This window comes from Aptenodytes forsteri, unplaced genomic scaffold (genome assembly GCF_000699145.1).
Source record: "Aptenodytes forsteri isolate BGI_AS27 unplaced genomic scaffold, ASM69914v1 Scaffold5, whole genome shotgun sequence".
Classification (NCBI taxonomy): Eukaryota; Metazoa; Chordata; class Aves; order Sphenisciformes; family Spheniscidae; genus Aptenodytes; species Aptenodytes forsteri.
In genome coordinates, this window is record NW_008795672.1 from 4,057,962 (window position 1) to 4,076,071 (window position 18,110).

General features: G+C 36.3%; 1 protein-coding gene across 2 annotated transcripts in view; it reads left to right on the forward strand.

The window, feature by feature from the left end:
* Nucleotides 1–18,110, forward strand: part of SLX4IP (SLX4 interacting protein) — an 80,774-nt gene that overhangs the window by 35,528 nt on the left and 27,136 nt on the right. For both annotated transcript variants that reach the window (XM_009282527.2, XM_019472912.1), the window contains 2 exons: nucleotides 4,670–4,759; nucleotides 8,101–8,224. In XM_009282527.2, coding sequence (XP_009280802.1) covers nucleotides 4,670–4,759; nucleotides 8,101–8,224 — 214 coding nt within the window. The remainder of the gene's footprint in view (nucleotides 1–4,669; nucleotides 4,760–8,100; nucleotides 8,225–18,110) is intronic.

The following is an 18,110-nucleotide window of genomic DNA, read 5'->3' on the forward strand; positions in this document are numbered from 1 at the left end:
ATTATGATGATGATAATAATAATAATAATAATAATTAATAATACACAAATGCAGTTGCTCACCACCCGCCGACCGATGCCCAGCCAGTCCCCAAGCAGCGGCCCCCCCGGCCAGCTTTCCCCAGTTTATGTACTGAGCATGACGTCCCATGGTATGGAATGTCCCTTTGGCCAGTTTGGGTCAGCTGTCCTGGCTGTGCCCCCTCCCAGCTTCTTGTGCACCTCCAGCCTTCTCAGTCGGTAGAGCATGGGAAGCTGAAAAGTCCTTGACTAGTGTAAGCACGACTTAGCAACAACTAAAACATGAGTGTGTTATCAACATTATTCTCATCCTAAGTCCAAAACACAGCACTGTACCAGCTACTAGGAAGACAACTAACTCTATCCCAGCCAAAACCAGGACAGTTATAAACAAAGCAAGGTTTATAGAGAAAAGTATTGTCTTTCTGTAGACCAATTAATATAACAAACTTCCCAAGCTTTTAGTACTACAAGGACCATTCTGATCTGAAGCAGAGACAGCAAACTTCAAGCTAACTACTACTATTACGCTGATGGTGTCACCTATGTTTGCAGCTATCCTTCTGGAAAGTGAAAGCGTGTGTGACAGTTGCAGCTCGCCTCCTTCCCACCCGCCCCCAAAAGCTAGCCAAACTATTGTATGTTTCCTTTTCAACTAAGCTTCAATTAATTCTGACCCTACAGCCCGCATCTGTAGAGTAATCACAGAAATGGGAAACGCTAATATGTGTCTTGGGAGGCTGGCTCTCCAGTCCTGTCTGGTTTAATGATACAGCACATTTGGAATGATGTAACTGAGTACAAACTCAGCATGCTTATCCCCGGCATCCCAAGTAGTCTTGTTTATAATGACTGTTTTTACGCTATTTGAAGTGGTACAGTTTAAAGAAATGAGAGTACCCATGTAGGAGCCCCCTGATTGTAAAAATGAGTATAGCAATAAAAAATACTTGTTTGGGTTTATCTACTCATTGGGGGAGTTGAGATAATAATCCACCATCTAATATGTGCTTATCCTGGGCCAAGGTTTTAACAGGTTATGAGCAGATGACTTTCCTTGACTGACTGACCACTTTGCGTTGGTATTCATTCTGTTTACGTTACATGTCTGGTTATCTTTTCCATTTGCAGAATCTATGAAGTGTTTGATGTATTTGTATAAACAGTTTGATTCCTGAAAATATGTTCTGAATTAGATGCCATTACTGTACAACAATACACTAACAACATTCTGAGATCATTTAAAGCCCTTTGTTTAATAACACAGTGAATGTTATTAGACTGTTACAGTAAGTAAGTTAACGTTAAAAAACAGCTTGTAAAAATGAAGAGTTTTGGAATTTTAGAATTATGGAGGAAATCAAATTGGCGCATCTGTTTCTGTCTTTAATCTTTCAGTGAAATGTTTTCCCGTTGATTCTTGACAAAAGTGTTTCCCATCAGATCAGGCATTCAGCTTTCAGTTTTGACAACCGCACCTCTAAAATTAATTTCCACTGCAAATTTTGAGATTGAGGTTGAAAACATAAAATTAAAACTTTCTGTTCTTTTTGTTTGCCTTTCAGTTACAGTACTTAGGAGTCACAAGTTGCTTCTTGCAGCCACAATGACTGGAAATGTTTCATTTCCTCTAAAACGTAGTATTTTCTAAAAGCTAGTATTTTCATGGAATTGCGTGTCTTCAGAATAAAAATTAAAATTATTTAGAAACTTGTATAAGATCATCAAATCTGTTAATATAAACAGTATACTTTTTTCTTCCATTTCCCTCTGTTCCCCACAATTATTTGTATTGGAATTTAGTCTGTACAGAGAACTCTTCCTTTGCTGCTGGAGCAGCCAAAGCTGTATTGAGCTGCTTAGTGTAAATATCTTACATAAAGCTGTACCACGTGAAGGCATATAAAGTATAAGTACAGGTGTAGGGTATACAATGTATTGGATAATTTGAGAGTGCAAAGGAGCCTGCATGGGAGCTGTTGCTTATATCATGTTCAGGACTTAGGAAAAATAGGAGGTAACAAGACCCAGAAAGATCTGTGCTTATATTCTCTTACTGCCCATATTCCTCTTTGTCTGTGACAGTTATGCTTCCTCATGTCCTGTCCCAAAGCTCTTCCAATTGGGTGGCAAAACTGTTGGCTTTTGAATGTTGAAGTAGTTCCAGGTATGCCGTCTACAAGAAAAGTGCTCCAAAACTCAGAAGGATAGAAGTCTTCAATTGGAAAAGCTTGTCTGTTGCAAGGATTTATGCATTATTCATATACATTTGTTTTCCTTTGAAGTACTACAAACGTTTGGTCTATTTGTAATATTTTTAAGATAATTTTGAACTGTTCCATTATATAGTTTCAAATATGGTTTGTTATTTTCCAGTTGTTTCAAGATTGGCAAATGAGACAAATGCTGCCATTCAAAAGAAAATAATTACAAACGTTATCTCTCCTTGAAAAACAGGTCTATACTTTGCATCTGTATCTATATATAAAGTTTCTGTAGTCAATGGAAAATGATGCAAGTTAACATATAGCATTTGATATTTTGAATTTTCTTGATGTATCAAATACTTGTTCGTTGTTGTAAGTGCTGAACCACAAATAATTTACTGGCTTTCTCTATAATACGCAGTGTCTGCTAACTTTGAAGTTCAGTAGTCAACTCAAAAGTCTGCTGGAGCTGACTAATGATTCACCAGAGATTTTTGAGAGAGATTTTGTCATCAATTTAAAGCTTGGAGAGGTTTGCTGTTGCAGCCATCTGGTAATTCTTGGTTCTCTGGAGGAAAGAGAAGCCTTTTGATAAAATAGATCAAAGCATTCTGCTCTTTCAGTGAGTGATACCTATAAGTAACTTAGAAGTTTCTCAAAATGATTTCACAATGCCTGTCTCATTTGCCAAACTTTTGCATTCTAGTTACAATAGTGGTCATGAATTATATTTTTAACTATATTTAAATCATTATTTAAATACTTCTGTTCACGGTTAATTTACAGATCTAAGTGTTTTGTAAACTCAGAGATGCTCTTTCAGTGACTGATACCTATAAGTAACTTAGAAGTTTCTCAAAATGATTTCACAATGCCTGTCTCATTTGCCAAACTTTTGCATTCTAGTTACAATAGTGGTCATGAATTATATTTTTAACTATATTTAAATCATTATTTAAATACTTCTGTTCACGGTTAATTTACAGATCTAAGTGTTTTGTAAACTCAGAGATTTCAAATTTGCCAAATACGCTGTCGTGATTAATAAAATTGATGCTAAATCTTGTTGTTCTTTGTCTGTACTAACTGTACAGGTAAGGGTACTCTCAAAGACTGTACTTCTGCTATGCCATAAGCCTAAGATACAGATGTACCTCTTAGACTGTAGGTGATGTACAAATATAGTGTAAAAATATGTATCATACCATTTCTAGAACTAATTCTGTTAGCAATTGGAATTCTGGCGTGGGGTTTGCAGATGTTTGGCAGTGAAGAGCAAATATGGGGAGAGAGAGAGGACAGGAAGTGTGTGCTGCAACGTCCGCTTGAAACGAGACCAATCTAACGCTGGATTGTACATATACATTTGAGATTTGTCTGGAATCAGGATGTTGTTTCTATTCCATCAGACATTCCAGATGTGCAATTGCCATGACCGCCCATGTCCAGTCTTCTCAAAGAGTGGGTTTATTGCATCACAAGTGCGGCACAAGCAGCCAAAACAGAATGATGAAATTGGCTTTTACCTCGCAAGTTGTTTAGTTAAAGGATGTCTGAGTGAGAGTTGGTGCTGTGTTACAGTAGAAGAAAGGGAGAGCATTAGCTTGTAATGCACCATACCTCTGTGCGTGAAAAAAGGCAGTAATCTCTTGCTAGGGCTGAGTTAGTGCACAGCGGAACTAAGGAGATGTGTTTGTGCCGTTCACTCTTCCTTATGTTAAAGGTCATTGTAATGACTCGTGTACTGACGAAAGAAAATAATTAAACCTCGTACGTCACACTGTCCTCAGTTGAAGCCTATCAAGGAGTTTTCAGTTGATGTGTCTTGGGATGTAGCCTGTATCATCCTAACAACTATATATAATGTTTATTAATAGGTTAGCCTTACCATTTAACCGTTCAAATGACAGATGTCAATGCATATTAGGTAGTTACCACAAGTTCTTCAAACTTGCTGTTCTTTACATTAGGTAGTTTGGAGAGAGAAAAAGATTTCTGAAGAGGCTGAGTTTTTAAGGACTTAATAAATTTAAAATGCAAACTAGATAACTAATATGGTACTACATTCTCAGAAAATAGAATGATGGGAGTTTGGTGAAGGGATAGCTAATTTTTCACACGTTAAAATTTGCTTGAACTCAGATTTAAAAGTGGCATATAGATAGCAGAAGAAAACTCCACGTACTTGTGCTTGTTGTTATTGTTTAAACTTTTCAGTGAGCTATCCAAGATAGGTCTGGTGCTCTTGTTTCTCATTAAGCTCACGAACAATGGTAAATTTGTAATTCCATACTTCATAAGCTTCCACAGTTTTATGTCCTGCCTGCTGTATCTCTGAACCAGATGCATATGCTTACCTGATTGTTTACCTCCTTGTCTGCTTGACATGTGCTTCCTGGCAGCTACAGTTGAACATTTTTTCTTCTTTGTTTTTTTTTTCAGTGTGGGAACTTTGCTGTTTTGGTGGATGTTCATATTTTGCCTCAAGGCTCCAGTAAAGACACCAGCTGGTTTTCAGATCATGAGAAAGAGGTACAACAAATATCAATTCTACTTCAAAAGCATGTGGCTGCAGGGAAAAAGTTGGATTGCCTTGAACTGCTCAGAATTTTTCACTGTTATGAGAATATTGTTAGTTATACCTAACCGTCAACGGTTGCTATGGGACCCCTAAGTCAACCATATGTGCTTTTTGGGTCACTAATGACCACTTTCAATTTGCCTTTTAATTTTACACTCTGTGTGTGTGCATACACGCATGTGTGTGTGCTGTTTTGATTCTTCTGACTTAACTTTTAATTTTAAAAACATATTTCTCATGAATGTTTGTAAATAATGCTGAGTGATATAAACCAGATTGTGACAGGTATCATTTTTGCAGAGCTTGTTGGTGAAATATCTTTCTATTAATTGTTTTTTCTCGTTCCGAGAAGTGTGAATGATGTTGCATTTAGAGAGTGCAAGAAAACATAATGAGTATGCATGATAAACTATACTAGAACCATTGTATCTTATGAAAAGAAACTCCCGATCTTTAAGTTTTTAATCATTTGTATGTCTTGGCAACAGATGAAATTCTGGAAAATCAGTGCATCAGTGACCAGCAAAATTACGAATGTAACTTTCATCAGATTCTGTGTGATTTCTGCTACGATCTTGTGATAAGTTACTGGCAGGAGTTTTCCCCTACTTCAGTCTGTGTGGGAACTTGAGAAGTTCCCTATTGAAAACGAATGCAGGACATGTTTCAAATGCCTGTGGACTTTCCCGCAAGTCTCTGTTACGGTAATTTTCAGCAGATAGCTTTCCTAATAATGGCACAATTAACTTGTCACTGCAGAGCATCCCCGTATGTCTCAAAGTAATATGTTTAAATAAAATTAAAAGAAACAATAAATTAATATCCTGAGGGAGTGAAAGCAGAATATTTAACAGCATGTGGTTCATCCGATTTGTTTTAAGCGGAGAAAGAAGAAAATAGGGGAAATCTTTTAGACTTCTTTTTTCTGACTAAATGAATACTCATTACCCCTTCTATTTATAACCAGTTTTACTATCCTGGTTATCTGACTTTCAAGCGTTTTCAAAATGTATTTTGTAAGACTGCCAAAACAAAAGATACGAATTTCAGGAAATTAGATCATGATTGATTTAATAAAGAGGCATGACAGGGCAGCATTCATTACATTTCCGTGACCGCACGTTTTGAGTGAAGTACAAAGGTTGCATATTTTTGACAACCGAGAAGTGTGATTCCAATAGCTTTACAATTCGCTTCCTAAAAGTCCTGTGCAGAATCTTTGTTAAAGTGCGAAGAAAAAGGTCAGTAAGGTATTGTGGGTAAATTACGCATACATGGTTTTTTATGAGAGCTTTTACATATTCATTGCAAGCAGTTTTCTACATTTTTGTTGTTTCCAAATTCTGGAAAATGCTAATGGTGGTACAGCCCTCTTTGCTTGTCTGTGGGAAAAGCGGATGCCTCTTAGACCCCTTGTAACAGAAACACGATTTCTGCTGATCCCCTGCTTACCCGGGGTGAAAGTCAGCGGCTGCTGTTTGTAGCAAATGGAGCCTGGCGAAGCGGTCCCAGGCAGAAGGAGGGAGCAGTGCTGGCCTGTCAGCTGCCAGCTCCCGCTGGAGCATGGGTCGCGTAGAGCAGGCTGGGAGCTAAATGAGTGCCCATAAGCATGAGGCTGGTGTAAGAAAATACAGTGCACGTTGTCTGACTGGGCACTGTAAAGACCACAGTTCGCACACTGCTGTCACATGCGTTGTATGTAGAGTCATCTTGGGGTTGCTGCGAGGTGCAAATTGAGGCATTTGGGAGCTTTTCTCTCTTTCTACCCTTCAAATTTCCCTGCCCCTTCTGTCCCATCTATTTTTCTCTGGAATAACAAAGTCAAAGTTTTATCTTTGCACTTCAAGAAACATTTATTAAACTGATTTCTGTTCATGTCATTGCTATGATCTCTCCGTATGCATATAGAAGGTCTCAGTTGCAAGTTCTTTTTAGCGGTGGAAAGTACATAGAGACGATTCTCTTGAAGCCTGCTCTTGTTTATGCTTTCTTAAATATAGGTCTGTGTAGTTCTTTGTGGAGAACCATTTAAATAATATTTCCACAAGTTATAACAATTAAAATATTTTCCATGTAAATTAAGGAAGTGCATACTAATATTTGTTGTTGCAGAAGGAACCAAATGCACACTATGTTTCCGCTGCTTTCTAGACCTTTTTATTCTAATCTGAACGCATAGTCCTGTGAAGGAATGTGTAATGAGATCACTTTAATGAGTTAAACAGAAGAATAAGTAAATATAGTATTTTATAAATGGTATTCTTCAAGCAGAAAGGAAAATGTATTTCTTACTGTAAGGAGAAAATATTGTTTGTGGTTGACCAATATATGTGCATTGCTTTCATTTAGAGCAATACGTTAAAAATTAGTTGCTCTGCATACTTTCTACGTTAATCAAAAGTAAATTTCAAGCCAAAATATTTTAGTTTAGATAGTGCTAATATAATTTCATCTATTGTCCAAACACTGTAAAAAAAGTAAAATGATGTTTTTGTGTGCCACAAAGCATCATTTCTGTGAGCACATAGTTATGCACAGTGGAAAATGAGAACGCTGAGGGAAAAGTTTCAAATATGTGTGTATGTATTAATCTGAAAACTTATTCTGGTATTCAAGAGATTAATATTTTGCTTTTACTCCAACTTTTTTTCCTATGGTTATTCTGGCTGAAGGGTTTGTTCGTCTTGAATTGTATGTGGTTTTTATTGTGCTTTGCTGAAGGAAGTATGAAAGATATGAACGGTTTTTTTAGGAGCGGAAAAATCAAAATGAACTAGAGAAATTAGGTTGCTGTGACCTAATTAGCTCTGAGTCTTCTCCCCAAAATTACACTGAATTAAACCAAAATATCTGTTGTGGTTTATGAGGATTCTTGCAGAGAAATAGTGTGTTGACAATTCCTGGGAGGATTTTTACTAATATTCTGCTTAAATACCTAACGTTATGATACATTTTTAACATGTATTTTTTCCTACTTTGCATACAAATGAAACTAATTTGCTGTTCAGAAATTATTAGTATTGTAACATAATGTATTTCATCTGCCAAGTGAGAATTTCCTAATGTACTTCCTCTCTTGTTTTGGAGCAAAATTGTTTAATCCTCCCTGCCTTGTTCCCATTCATTTCCTAAATTATGTGCTTCTCACCTCTATGTAATACCTCAGTACTTAATTGCAGATAATGTTGTTCCTTTTTATGTGAAAGGGAGTGATTTTGTATTGATTTCTGCTGTGTGTCTGTGGGCATGTATGTAAATTTAGATCTAAGTAGGCCAATGGTTACTCTTTCAGGAGGTCTGCATGCTGCTAGAAGAAGTTGTTGCTTCAAGGGTCAAACATTACTTGGAAACACCTAAACAACGTGGTCAATGGAAATCAATGGAACGTGCACCATCTGGTCCTTTGTTTCTTACCGGTAAAATAAATTATTTAACTTACTGTGAAATAAAGTAAGATAAAGTATGGTGGAAACTGCTGTGCTTTATTTTTTCCACGAGAAATCTCCCATCGGGAAAGCCAGTAAGCCTGAAATAGCTGGTGTTGGGGTCTGAAATTATTTAAGCTATGTTATTGAAAAAATTAAGTGGGTTTTAATTTTCTGTGTTATTGAAGAATGAACATAACACTTGTACTATTAGTATGAGAGCCTCTCATTAGAATTAAAAAGAATAAATGGTATAATCCTGGGTCCTCCAAAATGGATAGAAATCTTGCTGGTTTAAGTCTCCTTTCCACTTGAACATTTAGTTTAGAGGTTTTTAATTTGGAAATAGTATCTTTACTTCTCCCTCCTCTAACAATCTGTTCAGTCTTAAAAAGTTGCTATGATGTGATAAATGGCATTTGTCATTTCACCGGTGTTACTGCAGGTTTGGCAGTAGTGTCGATGACCTTGGGAGTAATTACTGTGCAGAAGAGAACAGGAGTAAGAGCATTTACCCAACTGGAACTTTTTTGTGTGTGTGTGTGAGGGTGGTGAGACTAATAGGTGCAATTTCAGTACACGCATGTTTTAAACTAAAGATAGTGATCACTATAGCTTGTGCTCTAATGTTAGATCAGCTTTGGGGCTAAGTGGCTTGCCAGTTTTTGTTTAATGTTACTTCTCTAGCTGTTGTGGTCATCATGGTGGGTTTTACAGTTGATAGGCTTATCTGTTGGTGTTATATCACACAAGCAATTTATTTTTAAATAGTTCTTAGGAAATAATGACCTTTTTTTTTTTTTATTACTAGCCTGGAGCGTGCTATAAACTTGTAACAGAAAAGAAGGGCTGCAATAGTAAAGCCCTGTGCTGGCTATGGTTTCTCACATTTCCTTAAACATATTGAAATAGATCTCTACTGAAATACGAATTCTGCAATGAATGTAATTACATACTTACAGTACACAATCAGTATACTGATAGAAATTTTTTAATTCAATGTATATTATAGTAACAGTTTTAATTCCGAACAAATTCTTTGCCTCTCAATGTTTTCAGTTATTGAAAAGGTATATTCCTATAGAATTCTAGTCGATGGTTGCAGCTTTAAACACTATTATCAATACTCATGAGTGTTTTTAATAAAGAAAACACAGGTTATATACTGTATGGTTGGCTTATTGCAAAATTTTAGGTATATATGGGAGCCAGATTGTTACGGCATGACAGGAGGTTTTTTTCTGCACACAAGAACACAACACCGCATAAGCAAAAAGCGCTTCAGGACACTAAAGAATTTCCAAACCCTTTTTTTCCTTGCAAGTTGTAACTACATTTTATCCCTTTAAAGTAGTATTAATGTTTGTAAAACACTTGCACTTTCAGATCCCCGTACTCTTCTGGTTTTGAGTGAACAAATAGAATTTTCTTAGTGAAAGCAGAGGGACATTACAGAGGGTGGGATCAGAATTTCTGAGATTTGTTGAGGTTTTTCTGTGTTTTCTTTTACTGAGTGATATATTTTATTATTTATTTTTTAAAGTTTCCTGCCTCAGTAAAAAGTAGGTTTTCAGAAACAATGATTTTGAAAGATAGAACTGCCAGATATAATAATAGTTTTTATATGTGCAGACAGATGCAACGCTAATTTGAGGGTGTTCGTGAGACTTTAGGGTCTTATACTTTCTTTTATATCATGAACTTTTCAGTAAAAATACTGGTATGCTGTCCCAGGGTTGTGAACTGATCTTCTGCTTGACTCTTCCCCTTATTTCCTGAAAATGAAAAACTTAAGGATATGCATTTGAGGAGGTCATCAGTACTATCTGTGACAGTTTTAGATTAAAGAATATTTACTTTGGATGAGGCAGAATTACTGTTAATCTCACTGTCATTAATTAACGCTAAACAAATAAAGGAAGAAAACCGTCTGTGATAACAAACATTCATGTTGAACTTAATTTCCAAATCTCTCTCTTTCCTCTTCGCTCAGCCTGCTTTGCTCAGGGCTGGAATTTTAGGAAAGGAGTGCTTTGTTCAAGTCCAAGAATCAAGTTTATTCAAGTTACATTCAAGTCTGTTCTTACCTGAGAAGGAAATAACAGAATAGGTGGGTGTTCACTGGAGCAACTGGGACCTACCTCTGAGGGACTGACACTTTTAGGTGAGCCACAGGTCTAATAGTCTTTAGCAGTTCTCATCACTCAAATGTGGCTCCAAAACCTCTTGTGTTTTGCCTTCCTCCCTAGGATCACAGGTGCTGTTTGTAGAGTACAAAGATACGTTTTTGCGTTTTTTCACAAACAGATGAAGTGCAAGATCGCTGGCCAGTGTTTGGCTTACAGTGTTTTGTAGTATACAAAGAAACGTGCAAGCCTGGTATGTGGCTAACTACATACACATACTATAGGTGCTGCTGCTGAAATGTTCAAGCTTGCAGCTGTTGTTGCATTTGGAGGTTATTAAAAGTTTTTGAGCTCTTCAAACTGCATGTGGTTTCTTTTGCTCAAAGTTATGCAAGTCTGTGTCTAGAGTTTCACTGCTGTAAAAGCCCCGCTATTGTAAGGAAGAGTATCTACAGAAGGAACATTAGGGTGCTTATTAGCTGGTTATTTACTACTTCAAGTATCCCAGGTCAGCATTCCACCCCTATTTGAACTCGCATCTTTTCAGTGAATTTTAATTTGTTTGCTCTCCACGTTGCAGGATGTATTCAAAATTTATTAGAATCAGAATTATTAGACCAGCATTAGTAAGATTTTAGACTACCTCTAATATCAAAACATGTTGTATTAGGATTTTCTTCAGAAATAGAAGCCAAGCTACCTTACTTTGATGAGCACATCTCATCCTGCTGTCTAGATCTGTTGAGCAGAGAAGACTGTTGTTAAACTGGCTACCATAACTATTTTGAAGAGAAAATTGTCACCTATCACAATTTATTTTTAGTATTAATGTCATGTTATGTTTAATATTAATATTATTTAATACCACCTTTCAGTCTTGTGGCACATAATACAAATATCCATGCATGTTACTTGTTAATTTGCATTTCTTTTTCATTTAAGTTACACCCACACAGCAGTGTGTGGTGGGTCGCATACCATCTCATTAGGAAATCTGTGGGTGTTACACACAGGAGAAGAAAGAAAGAAAGAATGGAAAAATGAGAGAAAGTAGCCAAGACAAGCAAGTTCTTCCTATTCTCCTTTCTGTCTGAACAATTTCCCCACCCCTCCCAAATGACCAGCATGAACAATTTGCCAAAGTAAGCTTTAATTTAGTCTTTGGACATAGGCTTTGGTATAAACTCTGTTTCCTGTGTTTAATTAATGTCCAAACGTGTTTGATTTTGGGTTGTTTTATTTTTTTAAGAGAAAATTAAAATAGGGTACATTTTTCAAAGATTTAATTTTGCCTGCATCCAATTTTCACGGCCAAAATCATGGAAGAAGGGCATCGATGAGGTATCGTTCACTTGCGTTATTTGAAGTTCAGTGAATGTAAGCCATCCAATAGCAAACCCCATGTATTAATGAATTTCTCTCATTCATTAAAACTCCACTACTTCACTTTTCAAATGTATAATCTTTAAAGTTAGAACTTATTTTTTAATATATATATGCGCCATACATTTTCACTTTGCGCTACTTGCGCTACTCAGTATCACATACTTGTTTTTAGTGATGATGTCAAGCATCTTAGTGTGTCATAATGCTCACCTACTGTAGACTTAAACAAGCTAAAAGCAGAGCCTGTTTTTTCATGTTCCACAGAAGGTGGCTGTTTTTGATTAAGAGCAGTGAGAATTAATAACAAGAGGCTATAAAGAGGACAGAGTGGAGATATTAAACACAGAATGACAAAGAGAGGACTGTGGAAAATTAAGGAAGAAGGCAAAGTTTACATGGGCACAGAAGAAACAAAAAGGAGGATGTGGGAAGAAAATAGGGCTGGTAGAAATGTCCACGTTAGAAATGGAAGGAAGGAAGAAGGTATCTTGTAAACTGACCTTCTTCCCCGACTTGAGGGAGGGGGTCAACTTAACTATGTTTATCTTACAAGTAATTTTCAGATCTTTTCTCGTTCCTTCCCTAGCATCCTTGTTGTTTTTCTTGGCTTGAAGGTGGAACATTTTTGCTCTGATTTCAGATCTTTTTATTGTACAGTCTCTTCTACAGTTAAAATAATTAGAGAGCATGCTGTCACATGGCACAGTGAGCTCCCAGCTTGATTTTATCTGCTTTCTCTGGGATTGTGTATATTTTTTATGTATTTTTAACCTCGTTTTCTAAGGAAATGGGGCTTATTGTGATCATGTTTTCTCTGTGTGTGTCTTGTCTGTCCATCTTTTCTCCCAGTTGCTTTTTGCAAATGTGATTGAACTTTATTAACAGGTAGAAGTCTCAGACACTAAATTTTCAGACATTAACTTGTGATAAGCTTAATAAAATGAGAAACTGGAAGAAGTACAGTGCTATTATGAATAGTTCTGCCTTACAAAGATCTGGAGTCAAAGTTCACGTTTCATTTAATATAAAAGAATGCATAAGATGCAATTTCATAAGAAAATGCATTTCTGTTCTGTTGCTTATGAAACTATTTGTTTGGCTCCTGTAAGCACACAAAAAATATACAATAAATCATGATAGTAAATATTCCAAACTGTTTTGGCCTTGCATTTCAATTTGAACATTATGATGTTTTTAAGGAAAACATCCTTTTCAGACTGCCCTCCTTTGCTTTAGGCTTGTTCACTATTACTGCAGAACGTGAAATGTGTAAGGTGCTTGTAGGGTATGTTCCACGTTACAATCCTGTAGCAGCAAAACTGATTTATTCCCAGCCTCCCAGCTGTTAACTCTTACTCCTCTGCTGTGAAACAGTGGGTTTTTTTGGTTTTAACTAGCATCATTTCACCTGTCTTGCTTAAAGAGCAACTCCACAAAAATTTGGGTGCAACTGGAGGGAAAGTAAGCTATAGCAGGTAAGCTACCACAGGGCACTGAGGAGGACAGAAGTCTTTTAAATGAACTTTGATGTTTGCAGTTGCACATTGTAATTTCTGTCTCTCAAAAGAATTATATTGCAGCTTCTTTACAATGGACTCATTTATGATTTGTGGCCAAGTCCTGCAGATCTTTGTGAACTTTAAACTTACATTCATCTGTCTGTGACAACAGAGCCTCATAGCTCCCTGAAGTATGCAGTAACTTATGCAATAACTTATGAAAAATGTTTTGATTAGTATCTTGTACTTAATATTTCCTGCATTTGCTTTAGATTACTTTTTTCCATTTTTTACAGCCAGCTAATGGGGAATAAAGGCATCTTTTTTTCACCAAAACATTTTTCTTCTAGAAGACCAAGGTTATATATCTGAATTTTTTTTTTTTGTTCTTTTCTCAGGGTAGAGGATATTTGACAAGAACAAACCCCCCATATTTATGCACTGTTTGGGTATTTTCTTTTTAGTGATTTTTTTTTTCTTACCTTAGTTCATAATACAGTAGAATTGGGAAAAACTCCAAGAAGGGCAACAAAGATGATCCAAGATGAGGAAATGCAATGCAAGGAACATACAAAATACAGGGAACAGTTAAGTGTGCTAGGAGTCTTCAGCCTGGAAAATATATGAATTAGGGAGAACGCAACAGAGATCTACAAAATAATTTCTTCTCCTCTTCCAATTTGAGAACAAGAAGGCATCTAATGAAGATATTGGAAGTGCCATGGTAGTTAGCACAACTGTGGAACTCTCTGCCAAAGGCTAATGGGTATGATAAAAGCTTACGCTGAGCGCACAGAACTGGACAAGAACATGGGAGAGTAATCCAGGGAGGGTACAGAATTCACAGAAACCTCTTTTGGTTCAATAAAGGCCTTAGCTGAGAGTGCTTGGAGTCTGGGAGAGTATTGGGGAAATAACCACATGCACTTTGCTCTTGTATTTAGTCTCCCCTTGTAGCCATTTTAGCGACTTTTACATGCAAGGCATTTAGCTATATTGACCTTTGGTCTTACCCAGTATGGCCTTTCTCATCATCATACTTTTCTGGAAAAAGCCTGCACTATAAACTGACAACTCATTAATATGTCAAAGAGAGTTGGTGTGTTTCAAAGATTGTCTGAGAAAGTTCTGCACTGTCTAGATTGAAGGATCTACCTTTGTCTTCCTGTTATTACACTGATATTTGCAGAGACTTCAGCAATTGCTATCCCTGTCTTACACGGGACATTTACAGCTGCAGCACCAGGTGGGTTGAATGCACTCTCCTTATTTTACTTCTTCCCTAGTTGCAGCGCTCATGTGAAGTTATTTATGGACTTGGATAGGAAATGAAATAGTGTATTTATTTTAAAGATACCCTTAAAAAAGTGGTTTATGTAGTTAGTATTGTATTGAAAAGAAATATCATTTATTTAAAACAACAGGAGAGTTGTTTAATTTGGTGTATTTTTGTGAAAAGAAAGAATTTGGTGTTGGTTTTGAAAACAGCCTTGATCTCTAACCGTTAATTAATATCTGCCTTAATTCATTTTGTTTCTTTCTCTTAATTCCATCTTGTTTCCATCTTTTGTTTGTCTCTTGTTTCCATACGACTTTTTTCATTTTAGGAAAGAAAAAAAATTACGAAAATTACTCTTAAGAGTGTGTGTGTGTGTGTGTGTGTGTGCAAAAAAACCCCACATTTGTGCGTGCAAACACACATTTTGACAGCTGCTATCTTGCGTACCTAGAAGCAATAAAGGTCTTTCTATAGCATCCAAGTAGATCTGAACAGCAATTTTGCTGTTAGTACTTCAGTTTATGTGACAGCACATATATTTATGCAAATTTAAAGTTTATCTTTGGAGTTTTCATTATATAGTTAGGCAGAAAGTCAGTATCCATTAATCATGTATTTACAAAGTGGAATTATGTCTCCTCTTTCAGGTTATAAAAGCTGGCTAGAAGTTAATAGGCAATTAATCTCTATCAGTTAAAAATGAAGTTTAAGATGCTAGTTTGATGCAGATGTTGCAAGTTAGGCGAGATGAACCCCACCTTTAATTTCTGATTTGATATTCACTTGAGAATATCAAAGTGACTCTCATCCAGGCCAGGGAACATACAGCTACCTCTTGAAAGAGCCCTTAGCATCCGTTTGTCCCAAGTGGGAATTCAGCATTTTTTGAATCCACACAAAGTGATTTTGAAAACCTGTCCCTGAGCACTTACCATTTCTCATTTGACTGCCTGATTCTTTTTTACAACTTCTGTTCCTCTTGAAGGTACTCTTTCTTGTGTGCTCTGTATAGTTTTTTTTAAAGCTTCTGCAGTCACTTCGAAGCAGGAATACAGAGGATAGGGTATCAGTGTACAGCTTCTTTGGACCTGTTTAAGCACTAGGCACAGTTGGAATAGGTAGCAGATAGGTTTGGGGTTTTTTTGGAGTGCTCACTGTTTCAGCTGAAATTTTCTGAAGAATAAGTTTGACTTTAAATTATCTTCTCCCATCCTTTGTGAACATGGCAAATAGGATTTCTGCTAGAAGCATTTTGTACATTCAGTGGTCTGCATTTAATGGATGCTCAAATTCCTTGTGTTGAAATGTCTAAAATACCAGAGAAGAAATTACTTGGTCAGTGTGATAGACCTGACTTTCCTTAACTGTCTGACCTTTACAAATATGTGTGTGGGATAGCTCAAAGACTGTGCTGCCTGGAATATGCTACAGATAAAGTACAGGAGTCATCCTCTTCTAGTGAGGGCGGTTTAACATAATACGTGCATTCTGCTGAAGTAAAGCGTTTGCAAATAATGTCTGAATCTGATTGTGTCTTCTGTGTTTGGCTAAATTTTTACTGTAGTATGAATATGCCTTTAGGATTTCATTTTTTCAGCTTGGGTACATATGATAGCACATATCACTTGCTAACACATAGTGGGCTGCGTTGTTTAGATGCATACCAGGTCTACCTCTCGTGCGTTACAAAAAACACATACACTGCATTCCTGTTGTGCTTGTTGTCCGTGAGCAGATAATGCTGTGGCTGTGTATTTGGGACTTCTGAAAAAAACTCTGAAAATCTCTGTGTGTTACGGGGGCAGAGATTCTATTTCTTTAGACCTAAGTAGTCTTGTCGGGCAGTGATAGGAGTCATGAGATTGTTGTATGTTTTAGCAGGAATGTCAGTGTTTACATCAGGACCATTGTCAGCATCTTAGGTTTGAGGGTTTTTCATGTAAGTACACAGGAAGGGGGGAACATAGCTTGGTTTAGTAAAAAACCCCAGAAAACCCAAACCAAACCCTACTATGAAAATACAGGTGATGAAAGTGGATGAAAAGGCAAATACAATTTATAAGGGGAAAAGAAAGACTGTATCTATTTTTTAAAAATTAATTAGGTTTGATAGCTTCTTTTGCCCTTTTTTTAATTAGTTCAACTGTCTATTAAATGAGATGGAAAAAAATAAGGATTTGATTTTTGTTTTGAGATGAAATGTCAGGTTCCTTTAAAAAAAAAAAAAGAAAAGTAAGTACTCTTTATTAAATGTTTCTAAAGAGAGCAATATTGTTTTGGTTACAATGTAAGCAAGAAAGAATAGGGATTTGAAATAAAACCTAAAAGCAATATGATTTCCCTAGAAATGTTTAGAGGAATTTACTTAATTGCAACCAGAAGTTTGACCTGGAAGTGTAACGTTTTGACCTTTTAGCTGTCTGGTTTCCTAAATGTGTTGTTTTGCTCTCTTTAAGCTGTGAGAAAAATCTGTTTTACACATCTTTTAACCCTTGCATTCCCTGAAAGTCTCAATATAAAAGTCCCCAAACTATCACCAGTGGTCCAAGGAGAACAAAAATTGTCATTACATTTTAAGAAAAAAAAAAATCATTATAGGTGTATGTTGAACATTGAAGTCCTTTCTATTTTCATTATAACTGGAAGTAATTATGGGTGTAATTTCATGGCTAACTATGAATAGGAATTCTTTTAAACTTTCCATGTTACCATATTACACAATAATACTCACCTTTGTTCTTTTGTTCTTAAGTTTCACTATCATATGACAAAGGTAGAGAGAAAATACAGCTTTTTAAATTGCAAACATTTTTGTGGGTTTATTTATATTTGGAAAATTTTTATAATGTATTACAGAAATCCAGATGGAGATGGGGGGCTAATTCCTGAAAAAAGTTACGCATACTTTCTTTGCATAAGTAGTTCAGTGAGAGCTGGTGTGTGCATTTGATTCACCATTGAAGGTACTAGATGTGTTTATTACACACTGAGTGTTTCTATTGACTACAGAGGCACAAGTGGCAGACCATAAACAAAACTAAAACAGCAAAGCTTTGCAGGGCCTGGGCCTTAATTTATTAAAAACGTATAGAAGTAAATAAAAATTTGGTAGTGCAGCAAATAATAAAGACTTTTACTTGAAAAGAGGAGGAAAAAAAGTCCAGTGCAATCTTGAATATGCGTTGTGGGCATAGTAACAGAACTTGATGTATTCCATCAACTTCAAACAGATAAGAGATATTCTAATGCAGAGCAAATTACATTTATTCAGAGAGAAACATTCTACCTGTGAAATATTCACTATATAAATCTGTGGAAAACAAAGTTGTTTAAATGACAAAGCTTGCTTTAGAGAGGATCGAAGGGGTGACAGTCTTGTATTTGTTTACAGAGTATCTTTCTCTTATTCTTTTAATTAAGATACTTAGGGTTTTTTTGTGCGCGCGTGTGGGTCATAGGATATGGGCAATGCCTGTCTGTTCTTTTCTGCTGTCTTCCCATGGCAGAAGACAGGTTCGTGGTTTTTGGTCTTTTGTATAAAAGACCTTAAATTTGGTATTTAATATTGAGAAAGAGGATGTTCTGTG